The following is a 24,921-nucleotide window of genomic DNA, read 5'->3' as shown; positions in this document are numbered from 1 at the left end:
CATAGACCACCCTTAAAATTTGTCTAAATTGCATCAACTGCCCATCTGTTTCTAGAAGTAACACCAATCTCCCTTGAATTTTAAAACCACTGATCATTTTTCCCCTACCATTACAAAACGGCTGCTAATTTTTTTCGGTTACCAAAAATACCCCTAGTCCTTCTCTCTCCTTCTCTCTCTCTCTCTCACTCCTATCAAAGAAGCCGTCGACTTCTGTCTTCTTTTCTAGCGTCATTCCGGCAGCCAAGGTGAAAACTCTGGGGACTCACTTTGTCTTCCTCTCACCCTCCCTGTTAGGAGCATCATGAAGGGGCTTCTTCCCTTTTGTGATCCTTTGGATGGGTTGATTATGGCTACAAACAACACGATGATCGTGAGGATGATGGCTTCTCTCTCTTTTGCGTTGTTCCATGAAACCTAGATTTGGTTTGAGTTCTTCTCCGTTCTTCATTGTTCCATAAAACCTAGATCAAACCCAGATTTGGGTTTTGGGGAGAGGGAGGGAGGGTGTTGGCTTGGGAGTCACTGGTTGGAGAGGAGGAACAAAGGAGATGACCTGAGATTCCAGGAAAGAGGGCCAAGAGAGGGGAGGGAGGTCTATGTCATTTTAGAAAACATAGGGGTAGTCAGTGCAATATAGGGAAACCTTAGGGGTGGTCTGTGAAATTTACCCTTTAAATTAACTACTTGAACGACACATAATTTAGCACCTCACTGGACCATCAAAGCCATTGGAAATATTAATTGTTCTAGACAATATATTGTATGCACCTTTGACATGTCCAAAAATGGTGGATTGAAATGCTAGCGGATATTGATTGTTAATGAAATTATTAATATAGTAATTCATTGGCTTAAGGAAAACTGTTCTAAGTTAATAATTTTGAGTAATTGCAATTTATTCTAGTCCTTGACTGAAGATTTTACTTTTAGACCTTCTCTTCAACATGCCTTTCTGTCGAGGATAACTTGTAAGAGTTTTAGTTTGAGTGTCAATAGGAACTACTAGTCTGGACAGATAAATTGATGCTTCTCACTTTGTTAACAATGAATTTGTGTGCAGCTTCTACTTATCAATTGCTTGGTATCATAATTGTTATCATGAGATTTAATCTATTACTGGAATAGTGTGTCCTGATAATTCAATTAAAGAGATCAGAAAGCATTATGTAACTTTTTGTTTTGAATTGGCTTGCACACATGCACATAGAAACAGAAAGTTTTGTTGAAATATAATCATTAACTTATTGTGATTTAAGTTTTAACTATGGCCTAAATTACTGATTTCTCAATTCTCATTTTGAGTCATCATCTCTTTTCTAACTTGTATTATTGCCCTGCATTTCTTTCCTCATGCTGATTGTTCCTGATGAGCAGAATAATATTATTCAGGTATTTGAATTTTTAGAGGACCTCTCTGCTAGTTTATCTGACTTGGCCACGAGAGAACTTAATGTGTTAAAAGACTATAAGGTTAGTTTTTTTCTTGCCTATACCCTTTGATGCCAAATTCAGTTTCATATATGTTCATTTTCTTTTCTGGTGCGTCAGAAAAAAGAGGAAGGAGATTCTCCTTTTGGAATTGAGGATTTGTTGTACTATGTGAAGAGGATTGAGGAACAACAGCTTAATCTGCACTTTGGAGATCTTAAACAATACCTTCCCGTCAGTTTGGTTATATCAGGGATCTTGAAAATATGCCAAGACCTTTTCGGTAATCGAATGATGTTTATATTTGCTGGAACCAAGTATTTGGCTTGATTTGTCCATCTCATATATACTAAAATTTCTTCTTCCTTTGCTCCATGCAGGCTTAAGATTTGATGAAATTGTAGATGCTGAGGTTTGGCATTCTGATGTTCACCTTTATTCAGTTCATGACTTATCGTCTGGTGAACTTCTGGGTTATTTCTACCTTGATATGTTCTCCAGGTTAATTTTCGATCTGTGTTTACTAGTTCCTTTGGCCAACATTAATTGAAGGTTCACATATATGAGTTAGAATCAGATGAATGCTATGTTGTATTCTCAAGCAGGGAGGGAAAGTATGGTCACACCTGTGTTGTAGCGCTTCAAAATGGTTCATTCGTCAATGGCGTGCGAAAGGTGATTGTAATACCCATATCTGTTATCCTGAAATTTAAGATTTTTGACAGATTTACCATTTCTTTTATTGGAAGCAAATATTTATAGCAGAATAACAAGGAAAATCTTTGAGGCAAAATTATCTTGTACCTCCTCCTAATACTTGTATGATAGAGTATCTTTTATCATTTGAAAAAACCATGAGAATATATATTAGCACTGTTACACTGGGTATCTGCATTCAGCTGGGACGTGGCTTTCACTTAATCCACATCTCACATTCTTATTGGAGAAAACGGGTCAATGTGTACCATGCGTTGTTTTTCTGAGTGAGTTCAAATATATGGGACTTCCGTTGGTCATAGATGAACAGAGCCAACTGCACGATATCCTGTTGCTTTGAATCTTTTGCATCACAGGATATCTGCTTGACTGTTGGACTTTGATCATCCTTGCATAGGATATCTGCCTGACTGTTGGACTTCAATTGTTCTTGCATCCCCTATATACCATGGGAAGTTTGTCTTACCATGTCCGTCATCCATTAGGTGCCATTGACAAGTGGAAAAGCCTACTGTGGTAACTGGTAACTTTGTGACAAGCCTAAGGCACCATTGCCCTCTGGATGAACCTACTGCAGGACTCTCCATTCAAGGCATCATGGCTTCTAACCTTGGTGTTAACTAATTCTGAGACCTTGGGTGCCCTTGTGTATTGAGGTATTCCTGTTGCCATGACCAACGCCTACCACTTCAATATGATGACTATAACTTGATGATTCAATTCAAGAAATCCTTTCCAAGGACTGAGGCAAAGTCCAGGGAGAAATTCTTCTTTTTCACTTTCTGCTTTGCTGTGGTGGTTTACTTTGTTTGCTAGACATGGAGGTTTGTTAGGATAGCTCATTCTTTTCTCCCTCAAGAACCTGTGTTCTTACTCGTTTCATCTATTTTCTCACCCTTCTCAGATGACCCGCAGGCATTCACGGTGACTAGTATGCATCACTCGTTTCCTCTCTTATCTCGCCCTTCTCAGATGACCTGCAGACATTCATGGTGACTAGTATGCTTCTGAGAATGGTGACAGCTTGCCATCTCATCATAAACTTTCTACAATCACAAAAGATGTTACGATGGAACCATAACCAGTATCCTGGGCTAGTTGTAGAGACTTGTCACTATTCCCTTGACTATGGTTTTTGCCTTCCTGACTACTACCTGCATTGTCAGCATGTCTTTGTGGCCACATGCTGCACTAATGAGACACAAGTTTCCATGTTTACCTCTGCTACCATAATCATTTTATCCACGTTGACACTCACACTTTCATGATTTATTTTCTTTTGTAAACAACTCCCGTGTGAAGCAATCTACCAAGCTTAATAGAAAACTTACATTGCAGCATAAAATGAAGAAGGAATGGGCACAAGACAGGCATCTTAAAATAATTTAGCTGGCTTCCCAAGGTTATTTACCCTGCTTAATTGGTAGCCTGCTCATTTCTCATTCCCCAAATCACCATTGCTTTGTTTCCTATTAATGGTTCAAAGCTAATAATTCTGCTCCTTTACTTTTTTATGCTTAATAGCTTTATAGGTCTAATAATTATCTGGTATTGGATTTTTTACATATCCTCCACTTGTTTGAATCATGCTTATACTTTATACATGAGTATCCTGTCTGATTCTGACTGAGTTTTAGTTTTCATAGCTGATTATAATTTAAATCTAGCCAATTAGTCCTTAATTTCTGCATGCAGATACCTGTCGCATTACTTATTTCTCAACTTCAAAAGGAAGTGGGTGGTCATACAAGGTTGTTGCGGTTTTCTGAAGTGGTTAATCTCTTCCATGAATTTGGCCATGTGGTACGTAGATATTTTCTTTTTGGATGACTCCTGTATCAGAACACAAAATTCCATTTTCTCTCATATAGTGCTATTATAAAATTTCAATACTGTTGACTGCTTTGGGATGTGCTCTATGAATCTAAATGGATCGATTTGTTTCTTGCTTTTGGGGACCCTTCTATAATTTTTCAAATTTAATATCTATGATTTTCCAGTTGTTTTAATCATTACTTTTTTCCTTTGACACAAGTACTTTATTTTGTTCCGGTTTGTTATTTTGCTAGAAGATTAGTTGTGAGATTATTATCCACTTGTGAATTATACTTCAGATTCAGATGTGAAGTCATATACATGTCTTAATAATCATGTATTTTCTTTAGGTTTTTAAATCCTGTATGGGAATTAATAACTTTAATATGAACTAGAAATTTCGGGCTCTAGTTTGTTCTTTTAGGCAATGACATGAGATTTGTCTTAGCAACTTTCTCTGAATAATAGTTTCAAGTAGTTATTCTTTTTCGAGATTAATTATTCAACATGTGATGATCAGTTTTTAAATAAAAGGGGTAAATGTATGAGTACAAGAGAGATTTGGAACATGAATGCAAGGGGGACAGAGAAAAAAGCGAGGAGAAATACTTCACTACAAGGGCAATTTTGTCCCTCAACGGACTTTATCTTAAAAAAAGAATAGCTGTTATTCGATACTTTAAAGTTTGGTTGCTTATGTGGAGTTTATAACAGAATTATCTATCTTAATGTACAATAATGGGAATTACCTGTGTTATTTGGCATTTGCTGTGGGTTAGGAATTATCTTTCTTATTTTACTCTGTAAATTACATGTCCGCCTAAAAGAAAATATATGCAATAGACCTTAGCATCTAGAAGAGTAAGGCACCTTGAAGGTACATAAAAATACTCAATATCAATATCGGGTTCATGTCACATAGGTAATAGAGTAATATGCATCATTTTGCAATCAACAAATATCAAGCCAGTTCATAAAATGGCTATTCTTTATCATTATCTTTATTGTGGTTTGATGTCTGTTGATTGACGTAATTTTTCATTAATATTGAGCATTTAGGTCCATCACATTTGCAATCGCGCATCATTTGCTAGATTTTCAGGGCTTCGGCTGGATCCAGATTTTGTGGAGATCCCTGCGCAGTTGCTAGAAAATTGGTAAGCAGTTAAACATACAGTTGGTTGTTAGTTATAAAAAACAAAATTTAATGCAGCCACCTTCTGGAAAATTTTACTCTAGGTGTTATGAAAGCGCACCTCTGAAACTGATATCTGGTTTCCATCAGGTAACTCTGCTTTTTTAATGTGGTAGGTTGCTCATATTTCTTTATGTGCATACACACTTATGTTGGATTTGTGAATGGCAATACACTCGATGTAATGATGATCATAGCCATCATCTGGACTGTTATAGTTAACAGATGAAATTACAAACAATTTTGAGGGGTTCCACAAAGTATACTAATTATGCTTTTGACTGAAGGATATTACAAAGCCAATCAAGGATGAAACATGTGAAGCACTTAAAAGATGGCGGTGTTCCTTTTCAGCACTTAAGTTGAAACAAGAAATTCTTTATTGTAAGTCCTATATTTCTTTATCTTGGAACTGGCAATTTACTCTCTTCAATTGAGCATCAGATAATGGTTTCATGCTTTCACTTGAAAGTTACCTGGTTCTTGTAAGTGCATATATTATGGCATTGCAAATAATTATTATATGAATCATGATATGTGATTCATGAAATGATGCCTTGACTAGCAAATTATATTGGTAGAACTTGAGGGTCCCTGTTTTGATGTTACTATGACGGTTCCCTGTAAATTGGAAATAATGACAAGAAGCTGCTCATGAGGAGCAATAACGTGGACAGCACATGAATATTCTTGAGATTTTTTTACAATGATGGCAATCCAGCCATGTTAATGTGCCCTTCAAAAAAGTGGCAGAAATGTACTGTTTTATGGAACTTGTGGATTCTGTATGGGAAATGCTTGTGAAAGAGAGATCTATACAACTGTCTTGAATGATCAGAAACATTTTTCCTTATTGAAGCTCAGAGCATGTGTTTGCAGGTCTCTTTGATTTGATAATACATTCCACTGAAAATGTTGACATGGTTGGGTTATTCAAACATCTCCATCCAAAGGTAATAGCTGCTATTATAATTCAGATGCTCGAAGGAAAAATTATGATGAGTGCATCTATATCTTGCTTTCTTTCTCCAGGTGATGTTAGGACTGCCAATGTTAGAAGGCACAAATCCAGCTTCATGTTTCCATCGAACTGCTATTGGTTATGAAGCTGCTTGCTACAGTCGCATTTGGAGTGAGGTTGGAATTACCCTGTTATAATCTATATTTTTCATTGCACATTTCATCTTCCAGGACACATCTGCATCCCTTCATTTTTTTCCCATCAAAAGTATTCTGATTAGTATTATAATCTGCTGGATTGCTGTTGGTTGCTATCCATATCTCTTCATGAACCAGAAACTACTTTGCCTTCATTTATGGCACCTGCAAATAAAAGGTTATTGATGGCTTTACATACAGGTTTTTGCAGCTGATGTATTTGTCTCAAAGTTCCGTGATGATCTTTCCAATCAGTTTGTGGGCATGCAATTCAGGAATAAGGTGATGAATCTACTTCAATGCATCGAACAAATCAATTTTTGCACACAAGTCAGAAAATATTGCACTCCTTGAATTCTGGATCTTATATAGATGGTTTTATATCGTTGAAGGTTCACATCAAACCTGCTATTTCTATTATAAGTCAAGTAGTTTTGAACTATTGCTACTTTTACCCCCGTTTATTTGATACAATGGGTTTATATGTGCCTGTGTGCTTGTAGCACGATGTACAAAACTTGTATGCCCACCTCTTTCTAAAATTTTCTTATCTGACAGGTATTGTCTCCAGGAGGAGCAAAAGATCCAGTGGAGTTGCTATCGGACTTTCTGGGAAGAGAACCGTCAGTACAAGCTTTTATTGACAGTAAACTTGAATATGGCTTGTGAACTTTGTGCTTGCCTACTGTTTCTGCTGGAACTATATTCTCAACGCCGCCCATTTAGGTTGTCCATTCCAAGTCTCTTTCAGAAATAACGTGCATGCTGAAACAACAGCTCTCTCGATCTCATCTTCTTAATGTATTTAGTTTGTAAATATCTACGATGCAGATCTTAGTGGCAGAGCAGTCTAGCTGATTAGCTCGACTAGCATGGTTAATGTTTTTGATCAACCGAGAAGTATAGCACTTCATCGTGCATTTGTTCATGGCACGGAAGAAGAGGATGTTTCCAATGGAGCCTTGGGCTTGCCGCCAGCTTTTTGGAATTTTGGCTATTGGGTTGGCGACAAGTTGACAAGGTGGTTGGTGGTGGTGGTGGGTGTTGTCTTGCAATGCAATCTTCTTAAAACTTGTCTTCAAGTCAACTTCTGAGTGGAGATTCATTGCTATCACTCATTGCTTGCCGTCAAGTCAATCGTGAGCATAGTCGGTGGATGCCAAGAACAGAGAACCCCAGTTCCAATTTAGGAAACTGTAATCTGATTCCAAGTAAAAGTTCACCCTGCAATGGGGATGCGTATAAGTGGGATTGCCTTGTTGGAAGGTTTGGTTCAAATCCAGCTAGGTGATGACGTGACTGAAAGCCATGATTTAGTTTCGCTGAATGAAATATTCACTCATCTTGGTCGTAGTTGGACATTCTAAAGCATCTTGCGAATTCTTAAGAAATGTCATATGAGTTTGAAAGTTAGTCGATATAATGGGATGAAGTAACATCAATTACCAAGAAGCAACCCTACTACATTTTATGAAGCCAACAAAATGCTTCAATTACTGGGTTGCCTTTATTTAGTTTTTGATTGACTACTAATTTTAAATGAATTTTCCGTTTGTAATGAATATCTCCTCGTGTTTTTATTAATCTCTTTTTGTGACAGATAAAATTGAGTTTATTAAATTAAACAAAATTGATAATAACTGAGGAAGTGAGATTTTCTAAATTAATTTTAATTATTTTTATATGAAAGTCAAAATGGTTGGGAGGCGTAACTTATTACAGCATCATTTACTTTTCTTCCTCAATTTATTATTGTTAGTATTTATCTATCTTTATAATAATATTAATTATTGTATTAAGAGTAATGATTAAAAGGGTATAATGATTGTATTTTATCTTTAAATAAGATTTATTCATTCTATATTAATTTTAATTATAAAATATTTTTATTAATTAATAATAAATATATTCTATTTTGTAATTTTTTTTTTTTTTTTTAGAAGAAGAAGATGAAAGGAGAAAGAGAATAGAGAGCGTGTGGTGTGGTGGATGAGTCTGTGCTGAGGGAAGATGGCCCCTCGTTTCCAAGTGGAATCCCAGAGCACGGCAAAGGCAGTTTTCTTGAATTTTTAATACATAATAATAAAGTTAAAGAAGGAAGCTGTTGATGCCTGGTGTCAAGCGGCAGCTCCAAATCTGGGTTTCCATGGTCCAAGTCTTCAAAAAGCTCAAGTCTTTCTCTTGCGGAGATTTTTGACACAGAGATGAGCCGAGGGTCTCTTCTCTGCCCGGCTTGACTGGGACTTCTCTGATGACTCTGATCTGGTGCTCAGAATTGGCTCCTGTATCTGGGTTTTCTATCTATTCCAAAAGTGAGTTGAATTTTCTTGCTTTCCAGCAGAGAAAGTGGGTTTTTTTCGGCCTCTTTTGTTTGTCTTGATAAGAATATAGATAATGCTTGTCTTTTCGTTTTCTATAGAGCAGTGATCTTTTCGATTGATTTCGGGGTTCTGTATATTTGTTGATTATCTTTGGATGGTCTATCTGTAGAGGGAGGGGGGAATTTTGTTCATGTTATTGAATTATGTTCAAACAATTTCTTAGTAAGCTTCCTAAGAAGTCCTCAAAGTCAGCCGGGAGAGAATTTGCAGGGGCCTCCGCCCCTGCTTTAGATGCTTTTGAAGCTTCAAAGAGCAGTGGTGTGGGAAGTGATAATCTCGTAAATCAAATCTATGCATCTGTTTCATTCCCTCATTCTGCATCAAACAGTGGATATGATCAGGTGGATAGAGTTCCAGTTGCTGCAAATTCAAAGCTGAATGGGAATTCCTTTGCTACTTATGAAACACTGCCAGGTTTTCGGGATGTTCCAAACTCCGAAAAGCAGGCCTTGCTCATCAGGAAGCTGAGCATGTGCCGTGTGGTATTCGACTTCAGCGATGGAAATAAGTACCTCAAGGAAAAGGACATTAAGCGACAAACGTTGTTAGAGCTTGTGGATTATGTCACTTCTACAAGTGGGAAGTTCACAGAAACTGTTATGCAAGAAGCTATAAAGATGGTATCTGCAAATATATTTAGGCCAGTTACTCCTCAACCACATGAACACAAACTTTTACAAGCCTTTGATGTGGAGGAGGAGGAGCCTGTGATGGATCCTGCTTGGCCTCATCTGCAGATTGTGTATGAGTTTTTGCTAAGATTTGTTGCATCACCTGAAACAGATGCAAAATTGGCTAAAAGATATGTTGATCACTCCTTTCTTCTGCAGTTATTGGATCTATTTGATTCTGAAGACCCAAGAGAAAGGGAATACTTGAAAACTATTCTGCATAGAATCTATGGGAAATTTATGGTACACCGTCCGTTCATCCGGAGAGCCATTAACAACATATTTTTTAATTTTATCTTTGAGACAGAAAAGCATAATGGTATTGCTGAACTTTTAGAAGTTTTGCGAAGTATCATTAATGGATTTGCCGTGCCTCTCAAAGAAGAACACAAACTTTTTCTCATTCGGGTTCTAATCCCCTTGCATAAACCAAAATGCTTGGCTATGTATCATCAGCCATTATCCTACTGTATTACACAATTTGTGGAGAAAGATTGCAAGCTTGCTGATGCTGTTATAAGGGGTTTATTGAAGTATTGGCCAGTCACCAACAGTTCAAAGGAAGTCATGTTCTTGAATGAGTTAGAGGAAGTCTTAGAATTAACTCAGCTTCCTGAATTCCAGCGCTGTATGGTGCCATTGTTTCGACAAATTGCTCATTGTCTGAAAAGTCTGCACTTTCAGGTACTAAGTTGTCAACTTTTTATCCCAAAGTTTTCTATAATATTCTCCTTTTTCTTTGTAAGGCATGCAAAATGCATTTTCCCTCTCGAGATGTGCTTCATATATCCTGTTTGTTTCTTTTTTGGTAATATGTCTGTCAATTTGGGTTATCAAAATTTGAATTCTTTTGGTTTAAATGGGCTTTGAAGTGGCTTAATTGTTAAAATCTAGAAGAACAAATTAAACCATTGAAAACCTGTATTTGACCTTTTTCCTTCATATTCAGCTGGGGAGTCTGAGTTGATTTTATTCTTTAACTTTACTTTTACCGTTTGAAACATCTGAAATCAAAATTCTATTGTTCCAATAAGTTGTTTGTATACTAATTATTTTCTGAATTAAAAATATATATTACTCATGTTGAAATGTGGGTGGTGATGGGAATAAGATGCAGAAGGTGATAGCAGGATTGTGGGCCTTATGCTTTTGGTAGAAGTTAGTGAATGTGTTTCTGGGTCTGTGTTGTTGGTGGTGTTTCTACTGTTACAGCATACTAACGCACAGCCCATAAGACACGTACTCATCATATCCATATATGACTTTAAACGAATTAATACTCTCTTTCCCCTTGTGGGATTACAGCCCAAGTCTCAAATATCGTATCAAGCCCATTTCCATTGCAATATAATAAAACTCAAGGAAGGAGGAAACCGTTCCAAGGCTTTCATTCTTTCTTTTGGAAGTTCTAGCTTCATTACCTAATACCTATACGTGTTGAATACGCAAATGAGTTGTGAGATTCAATAATACAATGCATGAGCTTTATAAAATCATGCACTTAATGCTTTTCAAAACATACGGCATGTTCTTATGCAACAATCATTTCCACAAACTTAGGGAGGAGTTCTCCATATCTCAATTAACACCCTTTTTTCAGCCACATAGGCACTTGGCTACACAAGCCACTTGGCCACACTGGCCATTCATGGGTTGAGATTTCAACCATAGGGTCTTACTCCTGAAGAAACACACTTGGCCAAGGTTTCATGCAAAGCACTTAGCATTCTTCCAGCTAAACATGCATCAAGTTGAACATATTATCATTTACTCGTGTATGCATAACAAGGAAAACATGTTTAATATAAAATCTCCTTCACGAACTCTTGAAGCCTTGTTCAACCTCGAAGCTCACTTTTTTACACTCTTGGAGCACCCTACCAAGTCTATCGCTGTTCCCAAGTAAATAGCAAGAGTTTCTTTAGAAAATGTAAGCCTCCCATATATCTTATAACTCCTCAATCAACCTAGCCGTTGGGTCAAAGAATATCCAAGGGTCATGATGATGGCAACTCTGCTCACTCAAACCATTTGTACAATATAAATTTTGTTTAGTGTTTTCATTTATGCACATATATATATATCTATATATAACATTGTTGAAGATGAAATCCTCTAGACCTTGATCATCAAATCCAATGGTTGGGATATATTCCTTCCTCTCTAATCTACCTCAAATGTAAACTCATTTATGTCCTAAAGACAAATTGGTAATTCTCTCTTGCATGGCGAGTTGTGACAAGGACACTTTCTTCCATTCAATACTATTTTTGCATATTTATGGTATCGTCCTTCTATTTGTACAAGTAATTACATGTATTAGCTTCCATTTTCATGTAAATTTTCCTATTAAAGTTTGCTTTTAATTATGGTAGAGAAATCAACTTTCTTGAGTGACCCATCCTTAACTAAATTGGGCAAATATTTAACTTTCTCATCATCAATCATCATTATCAATTACATCTTGTATAGTTGTTAACTTGTAAACCACCATCTCAGATAGAGGGGTTAATTTTATTTTTTATATTATCATTTTTACTCTTTAACATGCCCCCTCACGCAACATAATTGGTCCAAGCATGTGCAATAATTTAAATATTGGGTCAATAGGTTTGAATTAAGGACCTTGGTTTGCTTTGATATCATGTTTAATTATTAACCACCATCTCATCTAAAAGTTTAAGTTCTAAGATAAAGGGTTAACTTTATTTTCATATTATCATTTTTGCTCTCAACACTAGCCAAGTTAGGGTTAGTGGTGGGCATTCATAATATCAAATGACTTTTAAAAGTCATATTAACAATACAAGTCCATGCAAAAGAACAATGTGGCAAAATTTGACATTGATTGTGCTTCTTGACACATTTCTTTAGTATGGGAATGATGAGATAAAGTTCAAACACCATCTTTATATGAAAAAGTTTCATGAGATGGCAGTGAATGAAGATAATTGATATTGTGAAATCAACTTATACATGGAAACATGACATAAAAAGTAAACTTTCTCAAAGTAGTAAAAGTACTTTCTTGTCATTTCTCTGCCATAATACCGGTTTCTAGACTTTTTATATCTAATCATCAATACAGATGAAGTTATCCTCATTATGCAGGCTTTTACTGTATTTGGCCATTTATTGCTATTTTCACAATTATGTCCATGTCTGCCCTCCTTGTAGTACATGCCTAGGCACTTTTTTTTAGTCATTTCCAAATATTCAATTGATTTTGCCCTTGCTTTGGAGAATTTGGAGACGATCTGATGGGGGGTTTCTATCAGTCCAAAGTTGGAGTTTAGTAGCTAATGCTCAAATCAAGGTTTCACAATGGGGTCCTTCCCAAGTCTAAAACCTCTCTTTCTTATTTCTAATATTCATTATATTGTGATGCAGTCACTGTTCCTATTTGAAGACCTGGCCCAAAGCTGACCTGACCTAAATTGGGTAGTCCAGAACGGCCCAAACAATAGTGGAATAGTAGCGAAACAGTCCATTGGGGGGGGGGGGGGGGGGGGGGGGCGAATTCCATAGGGCTGAAACTTCATAAGTTTTTAAGATTTTAATACTTCTTATGTTTTAGAATATTAATTCTATTTCATGTTTGTTAGGGTTTTACTTCTATTAGGATTCTAGTTGGATTTTATTTACAAGTATTAGATGGATTAGTCGAATACTATATATATATGCTTAGAAACTATGGTTTGTAATCAACTTTTTATCACTTCAATTACAACAACCTATTCGAGTTTCTTTCCAACAAAACAAGTTCAGTTTTGCGCCTCTTTGAAAGCCAAGCTTCGGCCATTGAAGCTTGTTTTCAAGGGTTTCTTTCGTGTGTTTCTTTACACACTCGTTATTTGCTGCGTCAAGTGGTATTAAAGCGGTTAATTAACCAATCAGATGACCAATCTTGAAGGTAATGGTAGCAACCAACCTCGTGACGGTGATCAGGGGTTGTTCGTGGTTTAGAGAGCATTCAAAGAACAATGGGAAGTAACTCGTACCATCCAACATTAATTGGAGCAAATCAACAACCAATTGGGCGCCCTGTTACGAATTGATGATGATAGGAACTAGAATATTGGCACGAATCAAGTCGAAGGAAGACCAGCCAATAATCATGTCCTTGTTAATCCTAGAAGACCAATGATGGAAGATAGCGATGAAGAAGATGATCTTGGTCGAGTAATAGCTAACCCTGGTGGTAGAGGGGTTAGGAGGAGTGTGCAACAACACAACCATTAGGGCAACGATGAGTATAAACTAAAGGTTGATATTCCTACCTTTAGTGGAGATCTTGATATTGAGGTGTTTCTGGATTGGATCATTGAAGTTGACCATTTTTTCGAATACATGGAGATCCTAGAAGAAAGACAAGTCAAACTAGTGGCCTATCAATTGAAGAGAGGCGCATCTGTTTGGTGGGAACGATTGAGAGAGACTTGATTGAGGGAAGACCAACATCCAATTCAGACATGGAGACAAATGAAGTAGCTGTTAAGAGGTAGGTTTTTACCCCCTGATTATGAACAATACATGTTTGAAGTCTACCAAAGATGTGCACAAGGAATGAGGGGTGTGAATGAATATACCTCTAAGTTTCTAAGATTGGCAGAGAGGAACCAATTGTTAGAAAGTGATAATCAACAAGCAACTCGTTATTTGAATGGGTTGAAGCCTGCTATTCGTGATAAAATTAAGGTTCAGATGGTTTTGAGTGTGCAAGAAGCAATGAACTTAGCTTTAAAGGCTGAGTTAATGTTGAGTGAGAGAGCTCGTAATGATAACTATTGCCAGTATAGTGGGAATAAAAATAAACAAGCAGCTTTTGATAGAGTCAAGTCGGTTCAGGGAGCGCAACCCTCCGATCCACCTTGTATAGTCAACCCTAATAAGGCTACAATAAGGGGAAACATTCGAGATACTACTTCTAATCTTCCAAAATCCCTTAATCCTTATGCAAAGGTTATTCTTTTAAAATATTTCAAGTGCAATGAGGTTGAGCATTGATCTAGTGATTGCCCAAGAAGGAAAACAGTTAACATTGTAGAAAGGGAAAAGGAAGATGTGGCTGACAAGGAAGTCTATTGCGGGCTTGATGGGGAGGATGACGAAGAAAAGTATGACCATGAAGCGTATACATGTATAGTAAGGAATCTAATGCTATCTCAAAAGAATGAAGATACTACTAAGCGGCATAAGCTTTTTCACACGAGGTGTATGGTGAAAGGAAAGATCTTTGAATTGATTATTGATAGTGGAAGTCAGGAGAACATTACAGAAAGAAATGTGGTGGAAAAGTTGTAGTTGACCCTTGAAAAGCATCCCAACCCTTACACAATCGGATGGATCAAAGAAGTTGGTGGCATACGTGTGGATGAACGCTGCAGTGTGCCTTTCTCTATTGGTAAGTACTTTGATGAAATTTATTGTGATATTATTAATATGGATGCTTGCCATATTTTATTTGAGAGACCTTGGCAATTTGATAAGGATGCTTAGCACTCGGGTAGGAGGAACACATATCAGCTTGAGAAAGAAGGTGTGCGTTATACTTTGTTACCTATAGTAGAAAAGAACCAAACCAAAGCTTTTAAAGTGGAGGGGAGGAATTTTCTTACCATCACACATAAACATTTTGAGTTTGTGAAGGAGTGTAAGGATACCCGAGAGGTTCACTTGTTGGTTGTAAAGGGGGAGTGTGTGAGTGAGCCACTGAAAGTGAATCAAATTCCAGTGGAGGTGTTGGGATTGTTGGAGGAATTTTACGATGTGGTTCCTGAGGAGTGGCCTAATGAGCTCCCTTCTATGGGGGATATTCAACGCCACATTGATTTGGTTCTTGGTGCTAGTTTACCTAACTTACCGCATTACAGGATGAGTCCTAGGGAGAATGAGATTTTGCCTTAGCAGGTAGAGGAATTGTTGAGAAAAGGGCACATTCAGACTAGTATGAGTCCATGTGCAATGCTAACATTATTGACACTAAAGAAATATGGGAGTTGGAGGATGTGTGTTGATAGTAGAGCAATCAATAAGATTACTATTAGGTACAAGTTTTCAATTTCTAGACTTGATGACATGCTTGATCAACTTGATGGGGCTATAATTTTTACCAAGATTGATTTCTTAGAAGTGGTTATCATCAAATCAGAATCCGTCCAAGAGATGAATGGAAGACAGCTTTCAAGACTAGAGATGAGTTGTTTGAGTGGTTAGTCATGCCCTTTGGACTAACCAATGCACCAAGCACTTTCATGAGACTAATGAATTAGGTACTACACCCTTTCATTGGTAAATTTGTTGTGGTGTATTTTGATATATAGTAAGTTTATTGATGAGCATGTGGGGCATATTTGGGAGGTGTTGAGAGAAAATAAACTTTCTGCTAATTTGAAGAAGTGTACTTTTATGAGTGAGAGTTTGTTGTTCTTGGGATTTGTTGTAAGCAAAGAAGGAATAAAAGTAGATGAGAAAGTGAGAGCTATTAGAGAGTGGTCAACCCCTAAAAATGTCAATGATGTGAGGAGTTTCCATGGGTTAGCAATTTTCTATAGGCGGTTTATTAAACACTTTAGTAGTATTGTGGCTTTAATTACTGAGTGTTTGAAGAAAGGGAAGTTCCATTGGGGTGAAAAACAAGAGTAGAGTTTCGCCTTGATAAGAGAGAAGTTATGTACCGCTCTTGTCTCGGCATTGCCAAGCTTTGACAAATTATTTGAGGTTGAGTGTGATGCGAGTGGAGTGGGTATTGTTTGAGGTTGAGTGTGATGCGAGTGGAGTGGGTATAGGTGCTGTATTATCCCAAGAGAAGAGACCAATTGTGTTATTTAGTGAGAAGTTGTGTGAAGCCAGAAGAAAGTGGTCTACTTATGATAAGGAGTTTTATGCAGTTGTGAGGGCTCTTAAAACATGAGAACATTACTTGAATGCTAAAGAGTTTGTTCTTTACACGGATCACCAAGCTCTTAAGTATTTGAGTAGTCAAAGGTAGTTGAGGAGTGATATGCATGCTTGATGGTTAGTTTTGGTTGATAAATTCCCATATAAAATTGTGCATAAGTCAGGACAACATAGTCGAGTAGCAGACGCTTTGAGCATGCGTGTGGATTTGATCAAGACTCTTAGTATTGAGATTGTTGGGTTTGAGTGTTTGAAGGAATTATATGCTATGGATAATGATTTCAAGCACGTGTGGGAACAATGCATGTCTCAGCAACTGTCGGGAGACTTTTATGTGCATGAAGGGTTTCTCATGAAGGGAAATCAGCTATGTATCCCTTGTACATCCCTCCATGAGAAAATTATTCAAGATTTGCATGATGGTGGTTTAACAGGGCATCTCGGCAAAGATAAGACTATTGAAGCTGTTATGGGCAGGTATTATTGGCCTCGAGTAAGGAGAGATGTTTCTATTATTGTGGCCAGATGTTATGTATGTCAAATAGCTAAGGGGCAATCTTCCAATGCTGATCTCTACATGCCATTGTCTATTCGCAATGCTATTTGGGAAAATTTGTTATGGACTTCATGTTAGGTTTATCGCGAACTCAATAAAGTATGGATTCTGTTTTTGTAATGGTTGACAGGTTCTCCAAGATGGCGCATTTTCTTCCATGCAAGAAGACGACAGATACAGTAGCTACAACCAAACTATTTTTCAGGGAGGTTGTTAGATTACATAGTCCCTAAAACCAGGGGCGGATGCAGCAAGTTGGGGTGGACTGGGTTGGGCTGGGGGTGGGCTGAGGGTGGGCTGAATTTGATCTGGGCTGAATTTTGCCTTAAAAATTTTCATTTTATTGTGGGCTGCCCTGGGCTTCAGCCCAGGGCAGCTCACACATGGATCCGCCCCTGCCTAAAACTATTACTTCGGATCGTGATACAAGGTTCTTGAGTCACTTCTGGATTACCTTGTGGAGGATGTTCGATTCATCTTTGAATTTCAATAGCACAATGCATCCCCAGACTGACGGACAGACAAAGGTGGTGAATCGTACCTTAGGAAATCTGATTCGTAGTGTTTGCAAAGACAAACCAAGACAATGGGATCTAGTTATAGCTCAAGCAGAATTTGCCTACAACAACACCGTGCATAGCTTAACAGGAAGATCACAATTTTCAATCATATACATAAAGTTCCTAATCATTCATTGGATTTGGTAAAGTTGCCAAAGGTACTAGGTTTTAGTGTTGCATATAGTGATTTAGCCGAGCAAGTGCAAGCGGTTCAAGAGGATGTCAAGCAAAAGTTGCACAAGGCAAATGAGAAATATAAGGTGATAGTTGACAAGCATAGGAAGCACAAGGTATTTGAGGTTGGAGATGAAGTCATGGTATTCTTGAAGAAAGAAAGGATTCCAGCAGAAAAGCACAACAAGCTCAATCCAAAAAAATATGGTCCTCACAAGATTACAAAGAAGATCAATGACAATGCTTATGTTGTGGATTTACCTAATTGTATGGGTATTTCCAAAACCTTTAATGTTGCTGATCTTTTTTTGTATTTGTTAGATGCTGTGTTGTTATACTCGGATCATAATTCGAGATCGAATTCTTTTCAAATGGAGGTGAATGATGCATTCATTGTTCCTGTTTGAAGACCCAGCTCAAGGTCGATGACCCGGCCCAAGGCCGACCTGACCTAAACTAGGCAGTCCACAATGGCCCAAACAGTAGCGAAACAGTCCGTTGGGGGGGGGGGGGGAATCCATTGGGCCGAAACTTTATAAGTTTTTAGGATTTTAATACTTCATATTTTTTAGGATGTTAATTCTATTTCATGTTTATTAGGGTTTTACTTCTATTAGGATTCTAGTTGAATTTTATTTACAAGCATTAGATGGATTAGTTAAACACTATATATATATGTTTAGAAACTAGGGTTTGTAATTAACTTTTTATCAATTCAATTACAGCAGCCTATTCGGGTTTCTTTCCAACAAAACAGGTTCAGTTTTGCATCTCTTTGAAAGCCAAGCTTCGGCCATTAAAACTTGTTTTCAAGGGTTTCTTTACACACTCGCTATCCGCTGCGTCATATTGAGTCCAATAGTCCGACAAAAGATGTCAACGCAAAATTCACTGTTTGGCCACCACGAATTTTGGGTCCTATAGGATGCAAAATGAAGCATCCCACAGGCCATGTAATTTAAACCTACTCAATTTTGATATTCAGTATGGCCTTGAATCAAGTGCCACTTTGAATCTTGTCCCCAAATTCCATTGTTTAAATAGTTTCATGCTCCCCCCCCCCCTTCCCCCCAAACTTCCCTTTGACTCAAAACCTATGATGAGTCTGTCTCACTAAGGCATCTTCCGGGCAACACCGGATCAATTCATCACTTACTATTTCAGCCAACTCAGAGAACCTACCGTTCTGTGGAAATCCTAGAACAGTCATTTTGGTGACTTTCTAAAGTCTTACATATTTCATACAAGAACCATCTAATGCATACATAAGTCATCAAATGACTCCAAATACCATCTTAAAGACACTAAATGACTTCAAATGCATAGATTAGACAATTCAATAGCTTCAATGCACATATAAAAGGGTGAGGGTATCACAGATAATCTTGCTCCATCTCAGGGAATTGCCATTAGTAGCATGTAAGACTAGGCAGAGTTGTCCACCTATCCCTCAACCATTTGCCAGATGTTGTTAAGGACCTGGTTTCAATAATTAAGCTTCCGTTTATATCGAGTTCCTCCTTTGCATTCAAGCAATCATCGCGCTGTTCTCTGGTTAATCACTTCCAGCCTCTCACTTTTTCTTTTTTCTTTTTGTACTAAATGCCTCTCACTCTTTCTTACTGAGGCCTTCCTTTAGCTTTCACCCAGCAGATCTCTCATAGTCTAATGCCTCCTTAGCCCATAGTTTTCAGTAGAATCGTTTAGAATCTAGCTAAACTGTAGTCTTCAACATCCCTCAGCTTAACATAAAATAGAAATATTCTGTTTCGTATGAACCTTGTAAAAGCCTCTAATTTATGGCATTTGAGGTTCACTTATCAAGCATATTTGGAGAAGAGTTGTGCTACTCTCAAACAAGTACTTTTCCCCTCTCGAATTTTTTATGCTTAAACAATCCCATTGGAGATTGCATCTTCTACAGGGCATTTGATATGGCATGATCTACTTGTAGATTGACTGAAGTACTTAGATGTTGACAAACTATAAGCAATCTTTTGAGGTGATCTTGATTTGCTCAACTTGTTCATCTGTATGCCTTGAGTATGATAATGTAGTTTAGAATGTTTAGGAAGCAATTTCATGAAGAAGCCTACTATCATGATGAAAAAGTGGGTAATGTTAATTTGTTTTTGGGTGATGCTGTTCACAGGAAGTAGATTTGTGTGCTTGATCTAACACATTTCCTGATAGGGCATGTTTTTGAGCTATTTACATTGTGCCGTTCCTTTTTGAATGATTTTGTTTTATTTCTTGTGAAATTGTATCTGACATATTGTGAAATCATAATTCCACAAGATAGGTTTGATCTTCCATGTGAAAATATTGTGGGGGGGGGGGGGGGGAGATGAAATTTTTTGCTGTGATTTGTGATCTTCTATTCTGTTCTTTCACCATATGGTTTGGTTTCATCTGAGCCGACATTCTCTATTTCCTATTTGGTTGAAGTATAACACTTTTCACGTGGTGTAAGGATCGTTTTGTTGGCAGACTCATTGCAACTTTTGTCATACTGTATCATTCTGGAACAGTTCTTGAACCCTTAATCCCCACCCAAATTTGTTTCTTCCAGGTTGCAGAGAGAGCTTTGTTTCTCTGGAACAACGACCAGATTGACAACTTAATTAGACAAAATCGCAAGGTCTTACTGCCTATTATCTTCCCTGCATTGGAGAGAAATGCTAGAAGCCATTGGAATCAGGCTGTACACGGTTTGACACTAAACGTTCGCAAGATTTTCTTTGATCTTGACCCTGAGCTATTCCAGGAGTGCACGCTCAAGTTTCAAGAAGATGAATTAAAGGAAGAAGAGGTAAAGGCAAGACGTGATGCCACATGGAAACGCCTAGAAGATATTGCATCAGAAAAAGATGCAAAATAATGCAGGAGTTCTTTGTCGTTCAGGAACCCTATACACCTTCTTGCAAGAGAGAGAGAGAGAGCGAGAAGCACGCGTACACTTGCAGATTTCAGCAGTAGATAGCATGTCTTCTTATTTAGTTGAGGAATGTTTGACTGGTTGAGGAAGATGAAGCGAAGGCAGAGGAAACTAAAGCAAAAAATGGAGAAGCTGGGAGTGGTCGCTGGATATGATGGCTACCTCATCTCTTTGAACTAGACAGATACATAATAGGCACAACTTAAAGAATACTGACCTTTAATTCTCTTTGGGGTGTAGCATAAGTGATGTTTATTGATTGCTCATTGTCATTTCTTTGTCACATATCTTGCTTTGGTTTATCATACCCCATACAGTCCAAACCGCCTCTTCTGGATAACAATTGCAAGTATTTGCATATTTGCACAGACACTTCTATGTATAAACAGGATTGAAGAGTCTAGTCTCTTCACATGCTGGGGGATATATCTCCATAGGTGTTTAAAGAATCAGATAGTAGGGAGCAGCGAACATCCGGCCGGTACTGTACACCTTTGGATTAGTTGTCCTTTGCTTTTAAGTTCTTACTACTCTCCTTGCATGTTTTATGTGATTTCTTTGTTGTTTATAGAATGAAATTTCCCTGGTTGTGAAGTCCAATTGATTTCTTCGGCTTTGCTTCTTCTTCTTCTTCTTCTTCCTCTTTCTTCCATGTCAAACAGATGCCAGGCAATTCATTGTGTATTTTGGAAAAGAAATCAGCTAATTGAATGTTTAGGACATAATGATCACATGCCTAAGTTTTTTTTTTTTTTTTAAATTACTGAAGGTAGTGTTACACAAATAGATTATAATTGCTTGAACGAGTAGTGTATATCAGGAGTACTAATATACAAATATAAATTCTTTATACAATGATGATTGCTCTAGTTTTTCTATTTTTAATTAGAATTCATGTAACTTACTGGGTAAAATAAATACTTGATATATATTGTTAATTATTGTTGTAATCTCATGTCAATGAATGCCCCACCATTATTAAGAATGGAGAAATCATGAGTCCCCTTTAGTAACAAGCCAGCCAATTCTAAAATATGTAATTTACCTAATATAAAGAACCAACAGTGGATCATTTATGCATACACACAACATTCAGTAGAATCTTTCAATGTGGATTCTGCAGTCACAGTTTTATTGTAACGCTGCAACAGCCATTTATGTAGCATTGTGTCATTGCGTCATCACGCTTAAGGAACACAAATTGTATTTAAGGTGACTTATTAGGTGATAGCCAACACCATGGCTTTTCATGTAGAAAATGCGTCAATCATTGGAGATGTTACAATATTAATTAAGATGAAAAAGTAAACCCAATATGGAGCTCAAAAAGAAAATATATGGTTTATGTAATTATACCTAATAATTAATTTATATTATCATATTTGACCTGATAACTTTTTATTATTAGTTATCTAAGCCGATTCTTTTTTATTTGAATTTACGACTAACTCTTTAAATAATAAAAATATTTTTTAACACGACAATCATGAAATGAATATAAAAAACGAAATTCACTTTAAATAAAGTGAAATAATAATAATAAACAAACTTACATCCCATATATCCACTTTAGATAATTAGTTGAGAATATAATAATAAACAAACTTACATCCCATATATGCTCTTCATTAAGCACTTATAGGGTAACACATAAACATATAGCCAGCCAACTTATTCAAGGATTAAAGCCAGGTTAATTAGTTAAATTACTTGGAGAGATCATCATCATCATCCTCCTCCTTCATGGCGAACGTGGAGGCAAGATAAACGCAAGAAACTCCTTATCAGCTTCAAACCTGGCCATCTCCTTCTCCACCATATTGATCCAAGCCTCTATTCCATCCCCAGATCCGGTCTCCATGAAAGTCACCAGGTTCTTGAAGGGCAGCCTCGTCGACCCAACTCTCACTGGCCTTCCCCACCCAAAATCAGCTTCATACAGAGGCATCCTGCACAAGCTCGTGAAATTATACGGAACCAACTTCCCCTTCATGAATCTCTGCGCTTGCTCCGCGATGAACCTCAAGTGTTCGTTCCCTTTCTGCAGTTTGCTCACGAAGTCGCTGTCTATGCTCTTTATTGATTCCCTCATCTCCCTCAGAAGCCCCCTCCCTTGTTCCCGAGCTTCCTTCGAAGGTATCGTGACGGCGATTCGGTACAGGTTCCCGAAAGAATGTTCCGGCAATGGAGGGTCCATTCGGGTGCGCAAGTTCACTGCATGGATCACTACGTGGAACCGGCGGTCATGACCGGATTCTGGCGCCGTTGATTGGAGAAACCGGTTCCAGATGAAGATGGAAAGGGCCTCGACTCGAGTCGGCCTTGTGGAGCCATCGGTGTACTTGTCTCTCAGAGCTGCAACAGCCGAGTTGCTGAAAACAAACCTCTTGGCGACCATCTTCTCCTTTGTCATCCCAATGTTGGGCAAAAACCCAGATAAATCTTTGGCTGGAAAGAGCTTTGCCGAGTCGAATTGTGGCTGAACCAGATCGGTTTCTCCCCGGGAAGCCGCAGCCCAGTTGGTGAGAAACAAGACCATGGACAAGGCGTCGGCGACCTTGTGGGAAAAACAGGTGGCCACCGCCATTCCGCCGCAGCTAAAGTACGTGACTTGAACGGACATCAAGGTTTCACCGCCGTCATCGAGTTCATGGGGAAGAAGCTTGTTGTACTCGCCGGGGACCGGGTTTTCGGCAACTTCAGAGAGCGGGGATTTGGTCGTGGCCTCGACGAAGGAAACCCCCTCGTCGGTGCAGACAATGGAGGCGTTGCCGGAGAGGCGGCCGGCCAGAGGGTAGAATCTGGTGAGGATGTGGGAGAGGGAGAGCTTGAGGTGGGTGGAATGGTGGAGACTGGGGGCGGCGACGTTGGAATGGAAGAAGAGGATGATGGGCATGTGGACTGGAGGGGAGATTTGGTCGAGAAAGGAGAGTTGGTAATGGCGGAGATGGTTTGGGGTTGGAGAAGATGGCTTGATGGTCTCTCTAGAGATGATTTCAACCTCAAACTTCATCTTCTCTGACATCGATCTCCTCGCAATAACCAAATTAAATCTTGTGTTTGTGTTTGTGTTTGTGATGATGAGATCGGTGTTCGATTTGCAACTACTGCCTGCATGCTCATGTAGATATATAGACAAACAAGAGAGGAGCTTACATGGCAGTGCCACGTCAGGGCAACCGCCCCCCCATCCCCAATTACCCCACCCCCTTAAAATGAAAATGATTTTAGTATTTTTGGTAAAATATTGGTATAATATATTTTAATATCATAATTTTATTTATTAAGAAATGTTATAAATAAATTACAGAATATTTTATAAAGGAATATATATATATTTAAATAATAATTTATAAATTAATATTATTTTATATATAAAAACTAAGTATTATATATAATTATTACATATTAATTTTAATTACTTTGATTACAATTATAGCTACAATTACAGTTATATTTATTTTTTTAATAATTAAACTATAATTATAATTACTTTTTAAACCGTAACAGAATTTGTACCCATTTCATATTTTATTTTAAGCGTGTCTATCAGATAAGGGTGTAACCGAATCAACTGAATTACTCACATTTAATAGACCGGATTTTTTATAAAACCGAACCAACTCGATCAAATAAATACTCAAACTGAACAGACTGAAAAACTAAAAACAAATTGAAAATATTAAACGGTTCTCTTCTGTCTTGTTAAATGGTTCTATTTTGTTATAAATATAAAATGGATATAAATTTTGTTACAGTTAAAAAAGTAAATAAATTATGAGTTATGGTTACAATTGTAATTATCAAAAAATAATTGTAGTTGTAACTGTAGCTGTAATTGTAATCAAAATAATTATAATCAATCTACAACAATTATATATAATATTTAGATTTTATATATAAACTAATATTAATTTATAAATTATTATTTAAATATATATTCTTTTATAAAATATTATTAAGTTATAATTTATTTACAACATTGCTCAATAAATAAAATTATGATATTAAAATATATTATACCAATATTTACCAAAAATACTAAAATCATTTTCTTAGAAGAGAGTGGGGTAATTGGGGATGGGGGGCGAGACAGTTTGTTGCTGCCTTGACGTGACATAGCCACATCATTGTCGGGCAGCAGAATTATTATTCGATGCGGGCAACAGATCAAAGCCACACTATAAGTACTAGTGGGAAGTCAATATGAAAAATGTTACTAAGCAAAGTTAATCATGAAAATAATTCAATTGTGAATTTGTAATTTCATCCAATTAAGTCTAAATTGTCTTAATTTGGTGAAATTTTATTTAATATGTAAAATTAATTTAGAAGAACTATATTCATACCGACTTCGTATACCAGGTATATAATTCATTTATTTTTTTCATTTTTTTTATATGTTACATTTTTTTTTATTCATGT

The 24,921-nt window shown here is 37.3% G+C and overlaps 3 protein-coding genes across 4 annotated transcripts in view; 2 read left to right on the top strand and 1 right to left on the bottom strand.

The window, feature by feature from the left end:
* LOC127797587 (probable thimet oligopeptidase) overlaps positions 1-7,389 on the top strand; it is a 40,999-nt gene extending 33,610 nt beyond the window's left edge. For both annotated transcript variants that reach the window (XM_052330620.1, XM_052330619.1), the window contains 12 exons: positions 1,393-1,473; positions 1,552-1,714; positions 1,812-1,932; positions 2,037-2,106; positions 3,844-3,951; positions 5,023-5,120; positions 5,203-5,248; positions 5,446-5,542; positions 6,038-6,111; positions 6,191-6,295; positions 6,518-6,598; positions 6,875-7,389. In XM_052330620.1, the coding sequence (XP_052186580.1) occupies positions 1,393-1,473; positions 1,552-1,714; positions 1,812-1,932; positions 2,037-2,106; positions 3,844-3,951; positions 5,023-5,120; positions 5,203-5,248; positions 5,446-5,542; positions 6,038-6,111; positions 6,191-6,295; positions 6,518-6,598; positions 6,875-6,985 (1,155 nt within the window). In that variant the 3' untranslated portion in view covers positions 6,986-7,389. The remainder of the gene's footprint in view (positions 1-1,392; positions 1,474-1,551; positions 1,715-1,811; positions 1,933-2,036; positions 2,107-3,843; positions 3,952-5,022; positions 5,121-5,202; positions 5,249-5,445; positions 5,543-6,037; positions 6,112-6,190; positions 6,296-6,517; positions 6,599-6,874) is intronic.
* An 896-nt stretch (positions 7,390-8,285) lies between these two features.
* On the top strand, positions 8,286-21,112 carry LOC127797813 (serine/threonine protein phosphatase 2A 57 kDa regulatory subunit B' theta isoform-like). Its single transcript, XM_052330970.1, has 2 exons — positions 8,286-10,052; positions 20,131-21,112. Exons 1-2 carry the CDS (start codon positions 8,841-8,843, stop codon positions 20,437-20,439), a joined length of 1,521 nt encoding a protein of 506 aa, XP_052186930.1. The 5' UTR covers positions 8,286-8,840; the 3' UTR covers positions 20,440-21,112.
* Positions 21,113-21,988: 876 nt separating this feature from the next.
* Positions 21,989-23,611, bottom strand: LOC127796585 (stemmadenine O-acetyltransferase-like). Its single transcript, XM_052328780.1, has one exon. It carries the CDS (start codon positions 23,519-23,521, stop codon positions 22,238-22,240), a length of 1,284 nt encoding a protein of 427 aa, XP_052184740.1. The 5' UTR covers positions 23,522-23,611; the 3' UTR covers positions 21,989-22,237.
* Positions 23,612-24,921: the final 1,310 nt, after the last annotated feature.

The sequence above is a fragment of the Diospyros lotus genome, chromosome 3, assembly GCF_014633365.1.
Source record: "Diospyros lotus cultivar Yz01 chromosome 3, ASM1463336v1, whole genome shotgun sequence".
NCBI classification, from domain to species: Eukaryota; Viridiplantae; Streptophyta; class Magnoliopsida; order Ericales; family Ebenaceae; genus Diospyros; species Diospyros lotus.
This window is presented reverse-complemented; position numbering and strand designations above follow the sequence as displayed.

Coding starts and splice junctions, on each gene's coding strand:
- LOC127797813 (XM_052330970.1), top strand. CDS start 8,841: ATGTTCAAACAATTTCTTAGTAAGCTTCCTAAGAAGTCCTCAAAGTCA. Junction 10,053..20,130: donor TGAAAAGTCTGCACTTTCAG/GTACTAAGTTGT, acceptor TGTTTCTTCCAG/GTTGCAGAGAGAGCTTTGTT.
- LOC127796585 (XM_052328780.1), bottom strand. CDS start 23,521: ATGTCAGAGAAGATGAAGTTTGAGGTTGAAATCATCTCTAGAGAGACC.